The 22,798-nt window shown below is 37.0% G+C and overlaps 2 protein-coding genes across 2 annotated transcripts; one reads left to right on the forward strand and one right to left on the reverse strand.

Annotated features, from left to right (window-relative positions):
* The first annotated feature begins 950 nt into the window (after positions 1-950).
* atxn7l2b (ataxin 7-like 2b) lies at positions 951-9,209 on the forward strand. Its single transcript, XM_052563356.1, has 10 exons — positions 951-1,116; positions 2,820-2,888; positions 3,005-3,314; positions 3,400-3,572; positions 4,235-4,317; positions 4,433-4,644; positions 5,259-5,430; positions 5,607-5,728; positions 6,213-6,945; positions 8,927-9,209. The coding sequence occupies exons 1-10, from the start codon at positions 963-965 to the stop codon at positions 8,942-8,944; spliced, it is 2,046 nt and encodes a 681-aa protein (XP_052419316.1). The 5' UTR covers positions 951-962; the 3' UTR covers positions 8,945-9,209.
* A 187-nt stretch (positions 9,210-9,396) lies between these two features.
* On the reverse strand, positions 9,397-16,522 carry amigo1 (adhesion molecule with Ig-like domain 1). Its single transcript, XM_052563357.1, has 2 exons — positions 16,275-16,522; positions 9,397-14,693 (listed from the first exon to the last, which is right to left on the reverse strand). Exon 2 carries the CDS (start codon positions 14,566-14,568, stop codon positions 13,078-13,080), a length of 1,491 nt encoding a protein of 496 aa, XP_052419317.1. The 5' UTR covers positions 14,569-14,693; positions 16,275-16,522; the 3' UTR covers positions 9,397-13,077.
* Positions 16,523-22,798: the final 6,276 nt, after the last annotated feature.

A 22,798-nucleotide genomic window follows, 5' to 3' on the forward strand; every position in this document is an offset into this window, starting at 1 on the left:
TTTTTTTTTTTTACAGTGTTTTTAGATTATGATGTAATAGAAAAAAAGGGTATTTCCTATGGGTATTTCCAGCATTTCAAGTGCACGGACACGAGCTTGAAGCGACGTTCGGTTCGTGAACGAATTGTTATTTTGAGTCGGATCTTTTCAATGAATCGTTGAATCCGTTCAGAGATTGGACAATTTGTACACTAATCGATCCGAGCGCATTTCGACTCAGTAAGTCTTCCTTGTCTATTTTGAGAGTAAATGCATTTGGAATGAACCGAGAATTTGACAGATGGGAGGTTTTTTTTTTTTTTTTTTTGGTCCATTTTTGATATTTGGGTTGTTTTGGTTCTACAACGTCTATAACTTGTTCTCTTTTTTATAACACATTATTTTTAAGGGGAGTTTCAAATTTGAGTTTTGAGCTGGAAATCTCTAGTAGCCTACATACACCTATTTTATATCCCATGTTCTGAAGGTATTTGTAAAGGGATCTTTTGAATTCCTTAAAGTCCAGGTGAATTTGTTGATGTCTGTTGTATTTCCTGATGTATGCAGTGAGAAAGAGATATCCAAAACATGTGTAAAATATGTCAGCAAAATGAAATAAATTTTAAATCTGAAGCTTGTAATATAAAACACTTATCTTAATGTGCCATGAACAGGGGAAGTTTGGCAATATCTATAATGAAAGTTTGCTCATTTTCATGTGGTTTCTTAAAAAAAGTACGTTTAGAGGTATTATATAGACGTCATTGTTATTTCTCCATATATATATATCAACCTGTCCATAGACTGCAGATTAAAATTAGGCTAAATCTCGTACATTTTACATTGTTTTTATGTATTATTAAAGTGTAATATCCCTGATTAATCTGAACCGGTTCTTTGGAACAAACATTTCAAAAGAACCGACTCGCAGAATTGAGTCGGACCTCCCATCGCTAGAAGGTAATCCGACGTGAGCGCGCAAGATGACGTCGCAATGCGCTCCCGTCGTGATGGTGGTGAATCGTGCACGCGCTAAATCGGTAATGGCTGCCCTAGATCGGCGGATTTCCATCGTTGACTTTGTAGGGCAAAGCTGGACCGCTTGGATCGACAGAGCGAACGTATCCACGCCGGAGGGTGAGTAAAATTATGTGGAGCTCTCGATACTTTCGGTTATAATCGCGTCGAGCTAGCACAGGAAATGGATTCGTTTGAAGAGGGCAAACCCCGGCACCACGACCCAAACAAAGGCCCCGCCGGGTCCTAGCGCCGCATGGGTTGCACTCCCACACACTACTTTTGGAAGATCTCCCAGGTCCTAGCGCTCTGCTTAGCTGAATAATATTCGTTTTACTAACGTGTACAATATTGAAAATTAGCTTATAATGTACATGAACACATTATGTACGTTGTCGTGTTGGTTAGAGTCTTAAAGCCAAAAGATGGGCTCAGTATGTCATCTTGGGTGATCTTACAGCCAGCTCGACGGGAAGTGAAGGTGGAGACGATTCTCCGACCAGAGAACTATCAAGATAAATAAACCTCTGAACCCAATTACACACAGACACTGGTTTAAAATTGCTCTGTTCGCCGCGAGAACATCTCATTATTATCTGATAATCATGCGGTGACAGCATTATGAAACGCTGGGCTGATACTTCCCAATGTAATAGCCAACAATCAAGAGGCACATTCACATCAAACCCCTTGCTTTAACCTTTTTTTTTTTTTTTTTTTACATTACATCTGTATACAGCACACCGAGTTGATCTCTCTCCATCTATCTTATCAACGGATTAATAATGATACTTGCAATTCTCATGTATGTGGTTGATGTAATACAGGAAATGACCCATATTTATGAATGCAGTGAGCTGTGGTCATTAGAAATGAGAACATTAAACACTGTTGGTTTGACATTTGATGGTGAGATGGTGAGAAGCAGTTCTCAACTGGGGGACCACAGCCAACTAGGGGGCCTCAACAAACTTTTAAGAGAACAGTCTAGGGTTTACAAGAATTGTCATGAATTTTCTTCAACCACCTTCACAATTATACAGCCCACCCTGGAAGTCCAATAGCCCACCTTAAGATGTTAGGCTAATAATAGAGCTGTTGCTGGATGTGACATAAAATGAGGTACAAATAATATTATATTAAAATAATAAAAGTAAATATAATTTATACAGTATATAATATAATTCAATTTTATAAAATAAAACGCAATTGCTAAAAACTGCTGGTAAATATGTAGGCCAACAACATCTAAAGGGATGTCACATTTGTGGTTGAAATTCATCATTAAACTTTTTTTGTGGCAACCATTTTTTTTCCCATCCTACTCATAAATGCGGGTTTCTTTTCACACCTACTAGCTCCTCATCTGACTCAGTCAGCCTCTATTAACAGTAAATACATTACTTACAATGCATTTGTTCTCGCCAGTATTATTTTAGTATGATACACATAATAGTATTTATTTGAAGGCTTAATTAGTTTTCAATTTCATATTTTCCATTCTAATTTCAGTAAAAATTTTAATAATTATTTAATGTGGTTTTGTAATTGTTTTTTTGCCAAGTCAACATTTCATTTATAAGTACAGAACTATATATCTGTCTTTCTATCGATCATTTTCTCAACTTCAGAATAGAAGCTACCCAAGCTAATACACAGACCCTGTGCAGCAAAAAAAAAAAAAAGCCTTTTTAAAGCCCTTGGACCTAGATTCTGATTCTATTAAAAGAACATATGGTTCTGGAATTACAAAATCATTATATATATATATATATATTTCATTTAATATACATAAATGAATGTTTGTTTCACTTCACTTTTAGGGTCCTGGCTGGAAGAGTGCAGCAAAAATGTGAAGAAGCGGATGGAAACCATGACTCTTAAGAAAGAGGGTGAGGAGGCGTTTGTTAGACTTGTTACTGACAGATTGCAATGATGAGGAATGAAAAGATTTTACATTCAGAGTAAACCCTTGCCAAACATAAAAGCATTTTTCTTGCCCTCACAGACATGTCGATATATGGCCACTGCCCAGCACACGATGACTTCTTCCTGGTGGTGTGCAGTCACTGTGGGCAGGTGGTGAAGCCACAGGCGTTTGAGAAGCATTGTGAGCGTCGTCATGGCCTCTTCAGTGAGCTCTACAACACAACATCCAACTGCTCTCCTGACCGACCCCAACAGGGGAGACCCCCTTCTCAACATGGAAGTCTTTGTGAGGTTCAAGACAGCAGGCACCAGGGGGCTGGACCCCCACGAGTCCCACATCCTCGTTCTCCCCACCAGGGACATTCCAAACCACAGCGAGAAGGAAGCAGGTGAGGAAGAGTGAATGCCGTTTAACTTGATCTTACATGTCCGCTGTTTATTCCAGTGTCATTTCATTCAAGTGTTATTTTCCAGTCTTCAGCAGGTGGATAAATTTTCCCGTGAAACCCCTCCATCACCTCTACTTTTGCCCACGCCACCCAAAAAAGCAGCCCCATCAGTCGAGAAACCAATGCAGAAAAGTTTGGACTCACACACTCACCCGCACAGACCAAGAACATACAGCAGAACCTACAAGAAAGGCCTTAGTAAGTCTCTGATGCAACTCAACAAAAAATCTGTTATTATTTCAGACATATTGTACATTAACATGAATAAAATGTTAAATATTCATGATTTTGTTGGCAGTCTAAACTAAATGTCAAATCCTCTTTCTATTTGATACTTTTAAGTTTTTTAAAGAGTGTCATTAGTTTTAGTCTTGTGAATCTGTAAATGGTCCATTTAAATTAATCAATTTAAAGAACTCCATTTAAATTGATGAAGAAAATTTCATTTATTTCTGTGATTGCACAGCTGACTTTTTCAGCATCATTACTCCAGTCTTCAGTGTCACATGATTCTTTAGAAATCATTCAGATATGCTGATTTGCTCCTCAAGAAACATTTCTTATAATTATCATTGCTAAAAACAGTTGTCGCTTCATATTTTTGTGGAAACCATTTTTTTCAGGATTCTTTGATGTATTGAACGATTATTATTATTTTTTAAACATTATAAATGTCTTTACTGTAACTTTTGAATTTAATGCATAGAGTAATCATTTAATTAAAGAAATCCCTCAAATACTGTAACCAGAATTTTACTGTATTATACTTTTCCCACAAGCATTTTGTATATACTTATCTACAGTGGGTTTTTTTGTTTTTTTTTCAAATGTTTTCTCTTTTTGAAATCAATTTATTTCAGTGAAAGAATGTGACTTGGACAAGCACTGTGGGGTGATGGATCCCGAGAGAAAGAAACTGTGCACCAGACTGCTGACCTGTAATGTGAGTATGTTTTAATATACAGAAACCAGTACACCAGCATTAAAAATGGTAGCGATTTTGGAACAAAGCAAGCATTAATCTCTTGCTGCTGTTTCTGCTATCTCCTCTGCCTCAGATTCATTCCATCCATCAGCGCCGGCAAGTGGTAGGGAGGCGGAAACCTTTTGACCAGCTTGTAATGGAGCTGAAGATGAGCTCAAAGCCTCGAGAGCGTCCACCTTTGCCCAGAAAGGTTCCTGATGAAGGCTCTGCCCACCATGAGACCCCTGCGTCTCAGATTGGGCCTCTGCACTACAAATGCCAAATAACTAACTCTTCTATTCTCAGGTCTATAGTTCTGCATTCTGTGGTTTAAAGGGATAGTTCACCCAAAAATGAAAATTCTGTCAATAATAACCCTCATGTCGTTCCAAACGTAAGACCTTCTTTCATCTTCAGAACACAAATTAAGATATTTTTTGATGAAATCCGAGATTCTGACCCTGCATTGACAGAAACAGACCTACCATGTGCAAGGCCCAGAAATGTAGTCACCAGGACGACACGCATGCAGTGTGGTACTCTCATGAACACATTTCAAAGGCTAACATGAAAGAGAAGTTGTTGATGAATAAAGTGCACGAAAAGTATTTTCATAGCTTCATATAAAATTAAGGTTGATATACTGATGGCAATGGACTATTTTTTACAATGTATTCACAATGTTCTGGGCCTTGGATGTTTCAGTTGCGTTGCTGTCTATGCAGGGTCAGAAAGCTCTTGGATTTCCTCAAAAATATCTTAATTTGTGTTCTGAAGATGAATGATGGTCCTACAGGATTGGAGCGACAGTAATTAATGAGAGAATTTTCATTTTTGTGTGAACTTTCCCTTTAAGTAATGGAGAGTGAAGCTTTTGTGATACTTGGACAGGACTTTTATCTGAATGTGTGTGCTTACAGGTCCATGAATTCATCAGAGGGTGTTGTAGAGATGAAGCAGGAGGTAATGCGCTCTGAAGAGCCGCAGGTGGAGTCTCTCTCAGCTGATCTCTCCAGTGAGGAGAGTGACGGGGAGAACCGGGAGTACTTTGCTCATTTACCAGCAAGCACCTTGCACCCTAAACCCCTGGGTGTAAGTATTTTTCTTCATATCAAAATTTAAGCACTTTAGGAACTAAAAAGTGATTTTAAAAAATTCATATAAATCTTAATGTAAGATTCTGTTCATAACAAAAGCATTTTGTCTAATAATATAATATTTAGAGTAAAATGAACCCATGTTTGTCTCCTCTCTCGTGTTCTTCCCAGCTTTGCACCTTCGGGGCACGTGTTCTTGGCCGTAGTGTGTTAGCATTTGACCGAAGGTTGCTCCACCTGCGGTCAGCGTTCAGTGTTATGATGGAGCAGCATCTCAGCACTTATCTATGGAAGTAAGATGTTTCACATCAAGCTGAAGATCTTGTGACATTCACAAGGCTTATGTTTTCTGTGTTCACAACATTTAGCCAATTGCAGGAAATGCAGTAAGGTCTAGAAGTCTGAAAGCACTATTACAAATCCTTCTACTTTTGTAGTTTCCTTATCTAATACAATGTTATTTTTTAAATTCTAAATATGATCATCATAGCGAATGTATAAAAAAAAAGTAAAGGAATAATTAATATTTTGAAGTGTCTTTTGAATAAGAATTTTTTATATTTAGGATTTTGAGTTATTTTTAGTAAATGGCTTATTATATTTCTATTTTTTTTTTTCAGTTTTATTTAATTGTATTACTTAAAATTATTAAATTATATATAAATTATATATAAAATTATTGTATTACTTAAAATTATTAAATGCATTTGTGCAAGATTGGTTTATTTTTCTTTTGCCTGTGAATTTTATTTGTTTAATTATATCCTATGTCTGCAGGAAAATCCCTCAGGTGTCAGAACTATGCTCTCATCAACCCCTAAACACCACAAACACCTACAATTCCCATGATGCCACGCGCAGCTCAGTACCCATCCGCAGCGCCTCTACTCTCAGGACAAGCAGCTCAGGACAATCAGAGCCCACTAACCTATCAGCCGCCTCCAAACTACCAACGAAAGCCCAGACGACCTCAGGCCCCGCCCGGCCCCGTAACCCTGCGGCTCGGACCAGCAAACAGGCTTTAAATTCCCAAGCGGGTTTCAGGGAGCTTCAGGAGAGTCCCCCAGCCAGCAAGCGCCGGAAATCACCCAAAGAGGACAAGGACTCGTCTGGACAGTCCAAAATCCTATTTCTCCCCCACCATAAAGACCGCCAGTCCTCCTTGAACAGAACTACGATTTCTTCACCGCATGGACCATTTAATGGTGCACACTCACTTAGCAGTAGAACACACCCACCTGAAATGAAAGGGCTGATTAAGCAAAGCCCCGCCCACATCCCCTCCTCTCCCTCCCCGGAGTCTGACAAGGGAGGGGCCTCAGGGCTCAATCAAAGGGCTGTTGGGTACGAGCATAAAGGGCCTGGCAGGAAACGTAAGACCTGTGATGCCTCTCCCCCCAAAAACAATTCATGTGCCCCTAAACCCAATATCCTCTCCTCTTTTTCCCAAACTCACTCCAGCCTGGTGTCAACCTCCCACAGTCTGCCAAAGAAACTAGGTGCACAGAAGGTATGTTTAACACATTAATCAGTAGTTTAACTAAAGATGCATTCAGTATTTATTTTCTTTTTTTATTATTCAGTTACATTTTTTCCTTCAGTGGTTAAAGCTCAGCGGAATCTCATTTAAAGCTGCGGTAGGTAACTTTTGACGCTCTAGCGGTTAATAAGCGTTTAACTCTTGCAGAAGAACATCATAGCCGGAGCGACTTCTCTCTGTTTATGTCTATGAAGAATCACAAAGGTACTGGGTAACTCCGCCGCGGTATCCCCGAAGCAATCTAAAATAGTCTGAATATAAACACTTATTATAGGTGCACCCTAGTGATTCAGGACAAGCTAAAAACACGGTTTGGAAAATGGATTCATGGTGTACTCGCTTATTATATACATTTTTCTACATTTTGAAAACAAACAAAGTTACGGACCGCAGCTCTGATTGGTTGATTCTTACCGGGAGCCAGAGGAGCTTGATTTTTTTCACAGATTATCGGTCTCATATTCTACTGTCAGGACATAATGACAGGTTTAACAAATATGTAAAAAAATATATTTTTACAAAAGTTACCTACTGCAGCTTTAATGAATCATTTAAATTAAATCTAATATTAAAAAAGCATCTCTCATTATATCATCATTAGGTTCCTTTGTCTTAAAAGATGCCACTAAACATGATTCATAGAAAAAAAAAATGGCAGTTCATTTAAAATTGTAGTAAATTCTATAACATTTCTTTGTTTTTAAAAATTTCAGTTTTTGTTTTAAATTTAGCTTTAGTCATTTTTGTTATGTGCTTATAGAGCTGGTTAAATATTGTATTTTATATTATAGTAATATTTTATTTTCAGTTGTAGTTGCCATTTTAGTACTTTTATTTTAACATTTATTTCAGTCAGTTGCCAAAGCAAGTTATTTTACTTAAAAAAAAAAAAAATCTAATATCTTTATTTTATTTAAGTTTTTTTCAAAAATTTCCATAAACAGTTTTAAAGGGATAGTTCACCGAATATGAAAATTATCATTTACTAACCCTTCCGTCATTCTAAACCTGTATGAGTTTTTTTTCTTGTGTCGAACATAAAAGAAGATATTCTGAACTTAAGAATGCGTGATGGTCCCCATTGACTTGCATAGTATTTCTGTTTGGGGAAAATGTTGGTTTTTCAGAATTCTTCAAAATATCTTCTTTTCTGTTCAGTGTAAGAAAGAAACATATACAGGTTTGCAATCACATGAGGGTTCATAAATGATGACAAAATGTTCATTTTTGGGTGAACTATTACACTTTACTATGTTATTGATTCTAAATATATTGAAAACATTTTAAATAATACTTTAAACAGCATTTAAAATCTCTTTCCTAAAATATTTGTTCTATTCCTATATTATTATAATTTTTGTGCATGAAGTGAAAAACTGAAGAAATGATAGCCAGTTATAGTATCTAAAACTATAGAATTTCCTTTACAAAATACAATAATTGTATTTCTTTTTTTAGAACTTGTATAAATATTTGTTGATTTTTCAACCACCCAAATCGAAAAGCTTTTATAGCCTATGAGGCTAATGATATGATTCATCCAATGTGAATGCAGATCATTTAAAAGTACTATTGATTTCTTTAGGCATAAAACACTTCTATACTGAAAATACTTAGTGCACTCTTAAGTGCTTGTTTGAAGTGATGTGTTAAATAATAAGCTAGTGGAACCAATGTGTAAGAGCGGCTCAAGCAGCTCTTGGTAGACATATAATCCTCTTGTTAGGCAAAGGAAATGCATTAAAGCTTTTGAAGAAAACTGGCAAAGCTTACTTATGAAACACTTTGAAGATAAAAATACACCGCATTCGATAAAACAACAAGTATAGGAAGTCACAGATTGATAGTTTGTTAAGATGAATCATCAAGGTTTAATTCAGCACAGTGGTTGAGGCTCAGCTCTGAATTTAGATCCTTTTCCTGACCATCTGCTCTTCTTTTCTCCCAACAGCCAAAGCTTCTTCACTGAGGGAGTCTGCCTTAAACTCCTCCAGAAGCACAGGCTCACTGCCATGTATTTGCCACAGACTTTATGCACAGGATGGTTGAAGTTCACTGTAGGAGGACGTATCTATTATGTATGTATGTATGTGTGTGTGTCTGTGTTTTGTATACTGGATTTCTGTATGTGCATGTGAATGACCTGCAAATGAATATAGAAATACCTCAAGACCTTCCTTATGCTGCTAAACGGACTGTCAGATAATGGACTCTGAAATAAATATGCCAACGCATTTCTGTTGTTTTGCTTTTTATGAATTGAGCTCCATCATCTTACCACTAGATGACACTAAAATCGCTAGATATCTACATTTTACAAAGACAGGCCAAAGGGTCATTTTTTTGTTGTTGTTGTTCAATTAATTGTAAACTAACATGTCTGTATAATTGCACAGGAAGCATAAAAAAAAGAAAAAAAAGTCCATTTAATTTTTCTTTATTCGCTTTTATATTATTGATAAATAATGCTTGTCATAGGTAAACTTCCTCTTTCAGTTTCTGGATTATCCTCAAGCAGACGGTTTCACTCTAGGAAAGGGAACTACGCCACCCGGCACCCATCAGTCTCATTTTTGACATTCAGACTAAATAAACTTTTACAGTAAGGTTTCTAGCTCTAATCCTGGAACTGACAACATTTCTATTCTCGCTGTCAGAGGCTAGTAATGATGGTTGAGACTTAAGATCTCTCTTTTTTTTTTTAGCAGTATATCGAGATGCTTGCTTACTAAGAATTGGTACAGATATGTCTACATTTCTGAGATTTGTGTTAGTCTACTTTTTATGTATTTTATGTACTCAAATCTAGACTTAATAGACTAGACTAATTATCAAATGCTGTTGATGTTGCTTGTTTTGAATTCTGTTAATCTAGAGTTTTAAGAGTCCTAATGTTAGTAATGAACAGAAGGGACTTGATCTAGTCTCTAGTAGCACGTATCTCTAGCACCAAGTTTTTAAGGCCGTTCATATCAAAAAGGATAACTGTAACAATAAATTTACTCCATGTCCAACAAAACAATGTCAAAAATGCCTTATTTTTATTGTACTGTAGTTATTCGCTGAAGTTATGTAATTTGCCACTTTAAATGCTCAAGTTTATTATATTTCTGTGGATTGTTTTTTATTGTTCGCCAGCTGGGGGAAAAAATGTGAAAGGGATTGCAACCATATAGTTGCCCTTGTAGTTAAAGTTGTGGTTTAGACTCCACTATTCGTAAATAAATCGAATGATTATAACAGCTTTGTAGTTACTATTATAGTTACCGTCATTGGTGTGAACGGCCTATAAATCGATTCTAAAGCTAATATAGGACAGTTATGAAAGTTAACATTTGCACAAGTGCTTCAAACATGAGCTGTTTGACATTCTGAGAGTCTGCAAGTCAATATGGAATTAAAATTGACCCTATTTACTCATTTCAAGGAAAAAAAACAGTTTGTCTTTAGAATATTTATCAGAATGACTTGAATTTTTCCTGAAATGACTTTTTGTTGTTGTTGATTTTTGATGTTAACCAATAGCCAGAGCTATTGAGGCATTTTATTAATCAAACCCGCATTCTGATCTGAATCCATTCAGGTTTATAACGCCACTTTGCACAGTTCAGTCGGTTTTCTGCCGCACATTTTTTCTTGTTGAATATAACGTTTAACTTAGAAATACATCTGATTACAAAAGGAAAACGGGCTGCGAACAGCAATTCACATTTACATTTCTAATTAATGCAACAGAGTTTTGGTACTTTGATGCAGTCTGTGATTATTCTTGAGATTTAATTTACCGACATGAAAAAACTCAATTTCTGTGCCTAAATAACAACATACAATAAACAAATAGATGATCCAATTTCAAAACACATGACAGAGAAAGACCTTTACAGTCAGTGTCATTAAAAGAGGTTTTACCAAAATCCAATAGTCACAAGTGGAATCTAGACAACTGTATAGGAACAACAATACACAGAAGAACAAGGAATCAGTTAAGTCTCTTTGGAACCTCAAGGGGAAAAAGGCTACCTAAAATGACACAATCTCATAAACACTGTAAAAACAAACACTGTTTGCACATACAAGAGCACAGGTGTACTGTCAAATGTGGAGTAATGAGATATAGCCAAGGACACACAGTTCAGAAGAACACACACGACAGGGGCGATAAGCTGCTGGATGTGGTTTTAGGGGGAGCACTTGGCTTTTCTGTCTCTTCGCGAACAGACCGCAGAGATCTCAGGCCTCCTCCCACAGCGCTCGTGATGGTAAGGCCTTTCCCTCCCCTCCACACTAATTTTGGATTGCAGCTGGAGAGACGTGTAAGAGACCCTAACTGCCCATGACTGCAGTCTGCCATAGCTGCTATTATCTGTCATTCCCTCTCCCTGAGATAACACTGTTTGTGAGTTCATCCACCTATCAAACATTTAATAGCTTCACCCACTCCCTCGCTCGCAAAACAGGATGTAATTACGATGTTACTAGGGAAAGAGGTCGGAGGAAACTAAGATTGCTCTCGCTGATCCCAACCAGACCCTGTTATAAATATGTGGTTATGGTTAACACGTGAGATGTTCCAGGAACACAATAATGGAAGTGGCATTCCCGGAATTAAGGGTTCTAGAGACCATGTGCACTGGACGTTTTAAATCCACGTCTGGTTCTCTAACATCATTGACTGGCGTTCTAGAACAGTCCTACCATGCCCTTCCAGTCCACCAGGACAATAACGTTGTAATCAAAATGCATAATGTTGATTTCTGGTTGGAATGCATCTAGTCATCGATCTTGAGCACAGCCAAGAAGCTTCACGCATTACATTATGATTCATAGCAGTCTCTTTAGATTCCTATGGCATTGTATATGCAAATATAATATTGGTCTTTGAGAGATCACTGCTGTACGCCTGTAGTAATAATTTAGAATCTCAGAACATGAGGGAGATTCGGCTAATCACTGCGTTTTGACCAGTTTTCAAACTTTAAACTTGATTTTCTAATTCATTCAGAAAGCTATAATGGTTTTAACTAAAAATAATAATGATAATAATAATAATAATTAAAAATTCCCTCAGCCTTTGGCATTTTATTACATATGCGCTTCAGGGGCTTTAAATATGACATCCATTCTGACAATGGATGAGTCAGCACCAAGTGCAAATGAACGCAAAGTGAGAAGAGGTCTGAGTGTTCGAAACTGTTTTGGCTGTTCAATCCAGGCTCAAATCATCATTGCTTTAAAGATGAGAATGCAAGCAGATGGGACACGTCATTCTATTAAAAGATTGCATTAGCATTTCGGTTATATGTCACTCCCTGGTTGTCATGACAGATGAGCTCGAGCGGCTGAAAATGCACAGGTTCTGCATTTTTTATGTGATGGTTAATGGGTTCAAAAATGGCTGTATTTAAATATAGTTTCATAAAGATGATAGTTTTATATTGGCATCCAGCATTTAAACTTCTAAAATTGCTAATAAAATTGGACTGAAAAAGTTTAGATTCAAACAGCTGATCGAGTTTAACCAGAATTGTTTTTCTTCCCCTTACCAGATAAAGGTGGAGAATGTTTCATATACAAAGTGTTTCCTCTAATGTTCCACAGAAACAAATACTTTTCCATCGTTTTCTTGTGTATGTCCTCTCAAATGCATATGGCTTTACATAAAGTGGTAAGATTAGCATAAATTGTGGTAAATATAATTAGCTACAAGAGCTTCATTCTATATTCTTCTTAGCAGTCTGCAAAGCTCATGCTTATGATGTGATTATATAGTGGATGCATTAATGTTCTAATGTTTCTCAACCTATAGCTTTCTAGCTTGATTATTGAGAAATTGCAAATTGCATTTGTTGTTTATCCGTTATACTACCTCTAGTCTCACTTAGTGGGCTTAAACTCACAGGAACATCTAAACACTCCAAGTTTAGATTCCACTAATATGGCAAGACCTTTTCACAGTATATACTTAAGTGCTACAGATTAAAATGCTGGAAAGGTTATGCAGAAACAGCCAAACACTGAGGATGGCAAACTGTGTACTTTAGTCTCTTAGTCCAGGAAAGCCACAACAAAGAACTGTCTCTAGCCAAAAAGACACATCCTCCCTCAGACTACAATGGGAGTATCAGAAAAGACCGAACTAATAGAGTCTGCCACCGATTTCTTCCGCTTTCCTTTTCCCTGCATGGCCTCCTCATCCACTTCTTCGTCTCCGTTAGGATTCACCTTTCCGTTCTGTGCCTGCAGGTCCTTGGAGTCTATGAAGGCCACGTGCCTGTTGAGCTCGGCTTTGGTTGCCATATCCTCGTGCGTCGGGGTGGCACTGAGCATGGAGGAGTGGATGCTGTCTTCATGCTGGTTCTTTTTGCCCTGGTCTGGACAGCAGAAGCAGCGGCAGGGTGTCAGGTACAAATAGATAAGTACCAGGACCACGCTGGCCAAGCAGCCCACCAGAGTGGTGTACGCAGTGTTGAGCGTCTCGCTGTTGCCGTTGATGGTGTAGTTGTGGACTCTGACCACCACATAGAGCGTTTCGTTGAAGTACTCACTCACAGCGAAGCAAGTGTACACACCTGAGTCCTCAGGGAGTATCGATTTTATCTCAAGGGTGCCATTACTCACAAACTTGGCATTATTTGTATCGCTCTGGTTCCTGTCAGAAGGAACGATTATGTTTCCAGGCAGCATCCAGGTCTTGGTCATATTCCGCTGTTTGGTATCACAGCTGAGGGTGAGCGTCTGCTCCAAATAAGCCTCTTGGTCGGTTTCTTTAAATGTGCTGCAGTTCATATGAGTGTTGAGATCGTATAAACGCAGCACCCGTTTATCTGGGCTGGGGTGCACACAGGTGTGTTCGTCCTTGAAGTCCACAGCTGAATTGAGCCGTCGGATATACCAATGAGCCATCAAACTGTACAGCTCACAGTCGCAGATGAGGGTGTTGTTGTGGAAATACAGCCCGTTCTTGATCCAGGCCGGCAGCGGCTGGAGGTCTTGTATGGGGAGAACTTTGATCCGATTGGAAGACAAGTCCAACAGGCTCAGCTTGTCCAGACGGCTCTTGTCCTTGACGAGCTCCAGGGGGAAGCGGGACACCTGGTTCTGGCTCAGGTACAGCTTCTGCAGGCTGTTGAGGCCCGAGAAGGCTGTGCGGTCGATCTGCGAGATCTGGTTGTTGTAGAGCAGCAGAACCTCCAGATGTGTCAGCGGCTCGAAAATGAACTCGTCTAGCTGTCGCAGTTTATTCGATGACAGATCCAAGTAGCGCAATTCCTGTACGAAAATGAACGCGTCAGAAGAGATGAACGACAAACCATTGTGGCTGAGCAAGAGGTTGTGAAGGTTGGGAAGTTTGTGCCTGGTCCACTGTGCGCGTAGTCCGGTTATCTCGTTAAAGCTAATGTCAAGCACAGCTGTGTAGTTGGGCAGCTCGGACGGAACCATCGTCAAGTTCATCTTGGAGCAGCTGACGATGTTGCTGGCGCATATGCACATTTTGTGACAATTCAGCATCGATCCTCTGGACCTGGGGATCAGTGCGAGAATAAAGGACAAGCAGACAGCCCACCTAATGCACCACATTATGGAAGGGGGCATCTCTGATACGCAGTTAAATTGTGGATGTAGCAAGTCATAGAATCCTCTTCAGTAATGTGGTTGCGTAAATCCTTTCCACACTGTTTGAAGGAACAACTTGTGGGACTGATGATGCAAATTTAGAGCTACAAGACAAAAAGAAACAAAAGGGATTTATGTTTTATGTACTGTTTCAATAAACAAACTGTCTCAATTTGTTAACCTGTTTAGACCCCACTGTCCATTTCTTTCTTTTTCGGTCATGTAGTAATCAAATCATTTATCATTATAAAGTAAATGCTTAATTCATTGCTGCTTTTTGACAAAATATAGTTGTTTTGAAACTGTGGCCTGTGAATTAATAATAAGAAAATAATAACAATAGTTCTATTCTATTTATAATTAAGTTGAGTCAGATTATCTGCAGACCATGCCTGATAAAAGTTATTATATGGATATTTTGTTTTCATAGCCATTCGCCTGTGAAAAATAATAGACGTCTATTGCACTACATTGCTCATGTATTGATATTGAACTTTTATGTCTTTTATGTCTGTCTGACAGTTGCCAAAGTTGTAGGTGGTGTGGCACTGTGAAGAAAAAACAAAACCCCTGAGCTGGTCACCGAAAAAGTGCAAGTTTGAGGGGACGATCCAAATGACCGTCCCTGTAGATGTACATACTTAGCTATATAAATTATATTTATTAGTTAATCTTATAAAATTTTATTTTATCATCTTTATAAAATAAAATTTAACTTTTGTCCTTCAAAACTCTCTAGTGTAATTAAAAACATAATTCATTTTGGACTCTATGGCCAAGTTTATGGTTGGTTAAAAACTGTTTTAGGATATGTTGTAGCTTGCAGAGCGTTTTGGATCAGAAAACAAACCAGCTATCATCTAGTCATAAGGTCATCAAACTAGTCTGTTACATGGTAACGTCAAAGCTTGCGCCAACTAATGACCATAAACTACACGATTTTCTAACAATGTTTCTAAGTAGAAATAATGCTTGATATTGTTTGTGTCATTTGGAACATAACTCGGGGATGAACGAGTTAAGGTAACATGAATGAATGTGAAAACAGTATTGTCAGGACAAGCGCGCGCTCAACGCGCACAACATGCGCATAAGGTTTACAAACAAGCTCTGACCATTCCATTCAGATAAGAGTACGTGGCCCACATGGCAGTATCTAAATGTACAACAACAATATGCGTTTTATTGATTATTTTTTTATTTATGTGTATGTATACAAGCTAATTTGATAAACGCTCGGGGCAAAACTCACTGTAAGTGTTAAGATCTAAGTGTTATGGCCTCTACGGACTCAACATGGTGTAGCATTGCACCATTTACAGTATCCATGCAGTAACCCGTGATTTTAATTGGATAAAAATGACACACTCCCAAAAAAAAAAACGTATAAATATATTACCTGCATACTGTTGTGCCTAAAAATGTAAGCTAATTATGAAGTAAAACATTGTCTCTTTTTATCAATTTCACATCAGTATGACACGTCTTTCCAATTTAAAGAAATGACAAAACAGAACGACGAGGAAGAGGTGTAGATGTGTAAGTCTTCGGAGAGACTGGAATTAAAAGGTTTCAGCTCGAGCGCAGAGCGACAAACGATGGCAGACGCACCGATAGAGCTTTACACAGGCAAGAATGTAGCATTACGTAAAGAAATAGATTCAACGCCATTTCTCAGTACTAACCTTGAGAAGTATCACCGCAGAGACACATTAATCCCTTTAGAAAGTCCATTTCCCAAGGAGCGCTAGAGCTTTTCTTTGATGCAGTGTGACTGAACGGGTGTAAATAAGCCCGCCGCAGCGCACACACCTCTGAACATCATCAGCAGCAGCAGCAGCATCTCTTCATGGGCGCATGAGCAGACCTGCACGCACACACACACACACACACACACACACACACAATAACGGCTCCTACAGGAGCACTTGAGTCTGTGTCCGCATAGGCGAAGCTTCCAAGAAGTACTTTCGTTTTTGATCATTTTTTTAATGGTAACATTATTTTCAACTGATTGAGCACCTAATTACACATTTATTAAAGGATCTTATTATTTCTGGTCATTTTTATCTGTTCAATAAGAGCCTATATAATGTTACAAACAGTACATTTTCTATCTATCTATCTATCTATCTATCTATCTATCTATCTATCTATCTATCTATCTATCTATCTATCTATCTATCTATCTATCTATCTATCTATCTATCTATCTATCTATCTATCTATGTTAGCTTACTGGTGGATCTTAGAACATGATTATGACCAGCTTATACCAGCTAAGCCACATATCATATTCCAAAACAGAGTAAACATCTTAAAATTGATTTTCTGACAGGCATGAGGCAACTGCAGGGGAAAGGGAAGGATAATCAAAGAATCTACACATATTTTATGCTTTTGTTTGATTTAATAATACTTAAAAATATACAGTTTTATCATTTGAATCCATGATAGTTACTCTTTAAAACAAGGTTCCATCACTATTAATGTACTGACTAGCAATAACCAACAATGGGCAATGGGTGTTTTAAATTTTTGTTAACGTTAAATAGCTACAACTGTTCATTGTTTGTTCATGTTAGCTCAGGTCCATTAAATAATAATAACAAATACAACTTTTTATTTGGAAAATGTATTGGTAAATGTTTAAATTACCATTAACTAAGAATGATAAACGGTTCATGTAATTTTCATTGTTACTTCATCAAATGTTATCAAATGTAACCTTAATGTAAAGAGTTATTTATGAAAAATTGCACAGAGAAATAAACAATACAGAGCTTTAAATATTATATAAAGATTTGACACTTGCAACAAAGAAAGTAATATTCTCTCAAAGTAAGAGAGTAAGTGTAATTATTTTCCATGAAAACCCAGGAGAGTCGGTGTCAGGCTGACACTGACGCTCCTGCAGGTTTGTAATTGCACTCTTGCATACGTAATTACATTAGTCCAGTCTTTAATTAATTGCCTTTCTCCTTTTGTCTCATATACAAATATCCATTAAAACAACATCTGAATGCAGCAACATGGTACCTAAAAATGCCAGTTAAAAAAAAATAATTCTGCAACTTCCCAGAATACTGCCTCAGTGACTAATTTGCTAGACACATTTTAGCTCTTACTGATATCTGACACTGATATTTTAGCTCTACGGATACTGAGATTGTCTTCTCTGCTGACATGTTCTGCATTATTTTATGTCTATATTAATAGCATGACTCGGGGTGATTTGGAAGGTTACTGTGTCCATTTGGATGAGAGTGTGTTGGCTAAATTCATGTTCTTGCAATAACCATTCACATTGAAGACCTGCAAAATGGCATCAGGCTTTGTCATTCTTACTTCTCTCAGATTCTCTCTCCAGCCAGAGTTTTTGAACTGTTCCATAAATCTTAGAGCCAGAGAACAAAGGTGATCACAAGAGATGTTGGCTGGAGATGTTGCAGAACTAAAGGATGAATCCATATTATCCTTAATTAATCATTCTCCCAATATCTAAACCATTCCAAATGCACAAAGATTTATTAATACTTAGATTATGCTTCTCATTAAAGGATTTTACAGTCTATGTTGAATATGAAAAGAGAAGTTAAATTAACTCAAATTGTAAAAGTAAAGGATGGTTCTATCAGGAACGTTTAACATCCATGGAAGCTTTCTATTCAACAAAAGGTTCTTTAGAGTAATAAAATGAACAAAATTATTTGATTTTTTTTATTTTTTGAAGACCTGTTCACTGAAAGGTTCTTTAGGGAACCAAAAATGGTCCTTATTTTGCACTGTGTATTATGAAAACCCCCTTTCGGAAACTTTTTTTTTTAAGAGTGTAGGCCAAATTATACATGCATCAGGTACAGCTATCAGAATATAACATTATACATTATTTTTTACATTATATATATCTATATTATATATATTTTTAAGTTAATATGAATTTTTCGTTTTAGTAACAAGATAAATAAAATGAAAAAATAAAAATAAAATAAATAATATAAATAATATAATATTATATATATATATATATATATATATATATATATATATATATATATATATAAACATGTTTTATGTAATCAAGAAGACCACAACAGACCAAAATACATACAATGATTGAGTCTGTTAGCTTGAACCTAAAGACCAGGGTCGAGTGCAAGGGAAAACTGCCAGCAGAATACATCTCAAATTATTATCACTGTGGAAATGTGAACAACCAATAAGATAAATTAGGATGTCAAACACAATCCATACATGGACAGATAGGAGTCATTCGAGTAATTAAACTTGCTGGAAATTTAAAGGTGACACTGTAAAGATCCACAAGGATCCATTCACAGCCATCCACAGGCTCCAGATTGGAAATAAAGTTGAGCCTCCATTAGCCTCTTCATTAGCCCAGATGAACTGCAAAATCCTGTGTGTTTTTGCAGTCACTTTCTTGCATAATTAACCATAGTAAAATATCTGGAGGACACTAGCAGTCCAGTGCGTCTGTGCTCAGAATCATTAATGTTCTGTTCTATTGGACTCCTGCTCCTGCTGTGGAGGGAACTGTGTTGCCTGGCAACTGTTGTGGTTTTACACGAGCCGTGGCGGTTGGGTTGCCCACCCTCTGATTGTTGTTGGGATGTCTGCTTATAGCCGGGGTTTACCAGGGAGGAAGACAACAGATATAGTGAGAAAGAAGCTGAAAATATATGAGAAAAAAAAAACTGCTATTGACATGGCAAGTCACAATATAGGATGTTCACCGCTTGATTATAAATTAACATTTAAATGTACTGAACTGAGAGAGAATGTCTTTCCCCTTCTGTTCTTGCTCTCCAACAATTATTCATCCCTCTATAGCTTACAATACTAAACAGACAAATGGATCTGTGTGTTGTCTCCACAATGGTAAACAGAGCCCCAGTCAATGGCTGTGCTCCACCTGGCTGACATATGCAGATGGTAAACACATTCTTTGGTCTCTAGCAGGTGCATTTGATCAGTTGTGGCATAAACACAGCAAAGCTTGAGTTTAAAATGGTCAGTAAAAGAGATCAATGATAATTCCACATTGTTGTTGAATCAGTTTTTTTTTTGTCTTGTTTTAAACATTTTTAAAATTGTATTGTTTCTTTTGTAATTGTATCAAGTTTTCTCACTCTATTTGCACTTTTTTTCTTGTTTTAAGTATACTTAAAAAATGCTAAAACCAAAATGTGGCATAATAAAATAAGTCTAGAAAGCTACATATATTTTATTATATTAAATAATTAGATTGTTAAATATTATTACAATTTAAAATAACTTTTTCTTTTTTAATTTTCACATATTTGAGATGTAATTTATTCCTGTGATTACACCGCTGAATTCTCAGCAGTCTTCAGTCACATGATCCTTCAGAAATCATTCTAATATGCTGATTTGGTTCGAAACATTTCTTATTGTTATAAGTGTTGAAAACAGTTGCTAAATATATTTGTGGAAACCATGACCAATTTTTTGGGTGACTATTTGATGTATAAAAAGTTCCGCATTTTTTAATTACCTGAAATAAAAGTCCTTTGTAATATTACAAATGTCTGTACCATCACTTTTTGATCAGTCATGTGTCTTTGCTGAATAAAAATATGAAACTTGACTGTTGACTGTTCCTAAACTTTCAAATGGTGGCGCATTCTAATATTCACTGAAAAAAGTCTTATTTTGTTAAGCAGTTTTCCTTCTCAAGTAAATTTATCTTGTTTTGAGCATGTTTTATTAATTATTGGCACAATGCCAATACGGAAAAGATACAGTACAAAGAAATTAAATTTCTATTTGAGCAAATATCTGTTTTTGTTAAATGAGTCAAGGCATAGCAACAACAGTCAATGCAAAGTGAATAACACAAACTCCTAAGTGCATCAGAAAATGCTGGTTATTTATAACATAATTAGACTGACGAGGGTAACAATAGAGGAGCAGGTGGTTTATTCATGGGGGCAGTCCCCAGTATTTGTTTTCAGCTTTCAGGGGGAGAGCTCAGTTAATAAGCAGCTAAATGATCTAGAATTATCTGTTACTTCAATGTATAACTGCAGGGATTTTGTCTTTCTTTAGTGGATTGATGGATTTAGACCCTTTCATGCTTGTGGCTTTTGCCAGTTCCATTAAGAGGTCTTCGCTTAGGGCCTGTCTTACATGAGATCTCTTAAATCCGTGACTTCATGATGGATCAAAGTGCACTTAAAAACCCAAGGAGCTGCTAATGTGTATGTGCACTCAGATAGTCTAGCACTTCCTCTTCATTTCCCTCAGTATTCACTGCTTATTAATGGCAAACTTCAAGTGCAATGTTTGGAATGGTAAGTGTCTTAATAATCAATCCCACGATTAAATTTGCCAAACAGACATGCAGCTACAACTTCTGCAGTTATATCATAATATTCCAAGGGTTAATTCAAAAGGGTACGCTGATGATAACTCTTGTTTTCTGGATGAACAGCACTATGAGGGCTCATTAGTCAGCACAGAGAGGAAGTCGCCCCCATTCTCAGCTAATAACTAAGATTTGCTCAAGCAGCTGGAGAAGTTTTCCACCTGATTTTTGGATCTAGCTGTTATCATTGGTAAGAGACTGTCCCTCTGTCTAAGTAGGCTGCTTCAAAGACACACTGCCAAAAGATGTTTACTGAGAGAGGCACACTGCTAGACTCAGTTCACTCTCCCACTCATCTCTTGTTCAGTCAGTAGTTACACTGCAAGCATATGTGAAAATAAACATTTCCCTTAATGAGTCTCAGGCTAACGCTCTCTAGGTCAGCAGGAAGAGCATATTTCTGAGCAAAAGCTGTTGTTTTTAGCTTTTACGGTAAGTTATGGCGCTGCAAGTTGGCAGACAGTGTAGCGTTCGAATTCTGGGTCCAGTAAGGGGCCATTTATATCCAGAACACACTGTTTTGTTTAAAAATGCTAGTAGTGTTGGATCATAGAATTGTGGGCAGAGCTCCAACATATAGTTCAACAGTGCACTGGGTGACCTGAGAGTTGTAGCTTGGGATAAATCATTTTTTTTTTTTTAATTCAATTCAGATTGCATGAGTTTTAAGACCTTTTAAAAAACTCTTTTAAGGTCTGTAAACTGGAAATACAAAGCTGTAATGATTAAAAACCGTTGTTTATTAAATAAGTAGGCTACTTGAATACGCTTACTTGCAGTGATGCTATATTTTTGTAAATTAGCATCACACTCATTCCTTTCAAAGGGGCCAAATAGCTTTTGGATTATTGCAGAAAATAAGTTCTGTGATCTATGTCTTTTACAGGTTGTGTTCAGCGTGATGATTTCCACAAACATAACTTCAGGAATTTTGTCAGTTCAATACAGTTGCCAGAGGTAAAACGCTAAATGTAAGCTATAAACAAACTACACCACAGTTGTGTGACTTCAACATCACAATCACCAAACCTCAGACAACTCTTTAAGTATTTATTTACAAATATTTTCCCTGAAAATCGGAGATATAGTAGTTTACATAAAGACAATATGATGTTTCTTTCGACTGTAGCTGTTATTACCTATCTCCAACATTTGCAGTCAGCAAAAGCTGTTGCCATGGAGTATTTAATAGTTTCAAATGCTGTGATTATGAAAGCAGAATTGCCTTCTGGCCTGGTATAGTGAGATTTTACTGGGAAGGAAATACATTTGCTCTCGGGAGAAGATTTGAAAGCCATTTCAGGCCACAAAACCATTTCTCTCCAGTACAGCAGCATCCAATCAAGAGTAATGTAATAACCCATTTATCCTCAGAGGCAATAGGCAGCTTTCTCTTTACAAGGCATACAATTCACAGAAAAGAGTATAAATATATATATATATATATATATATATATATATATATATATATATATATATATATTTAAAATATATTATAGCCCATCTCTTCAAGCCAAGGACCTTTGACCAAATCTTTCCAAATACCACCCTGTCAAAAAAGGGATCAAATTTACATCTCTTTGAGCACAAGCTGACCACCATATTTTCATGAAAATATTCCTGTTATGGCATTTGCTAGAATGAATGAATGAATAAAAACATTTTGAAAGATTTACAATGTTTTTTATTGCTATTAATATCCTGACAAACAAAAAAGATGTCTCAAAAATTGTCACAAAACCTGTGAAAGCTCTTTTGTAATAAGCAGATGCACAGGCACACCAGGGTTTAAGTGTCCTT

This window comes from Carassius gibelio, chromosome B8 (assembly GCF_023724105.1).
Source record: "Carassius gibelio isolate Cgi1373 ecotype wild population from Czech Republic chromosome B8, carGib1.2-hapl.c, whole genome shotgun sequence".
Lineage (NCBI taxonomy): Eukaryota > Metazoa > Chordata > Actinopteri > Cypriniformes > Cyprinidae > Carassius > Carassius gibelio.

Excerpts from the sequence above, each read along its gene's own strand:
- amigo1 (XM_052563357.1), bottom strand. The coding sequence starts at position 14,568 with ATGCCCCCTTCCATAATGTGGTGCATTAGGTGGGCTGTCTGCTTGTCC.
- atxn7l2b (XM_052563356.1), top strand. The coding sequence starts at position 963 with ATGACGTCGCAATGCGCTCCCGTCGTGATGGTGGTGAATCGTGCACGC. Across the intron at positions 1,117-2,819 it reads GAACGTATCCACGCCGGAGG|GGTCCTGGCTGGAAGAGTGC; the intron begins GTGAGTAAAATT and ends CTTCACTTTTAG. Across the intron at positions 4,645-5,258 it reads ACTAACTCTTCTATTCTCAG|GTCCATGAATTCATCAGAGG; the intron begins GTCTATAGTTCT and ends GTGTGCTTACAG.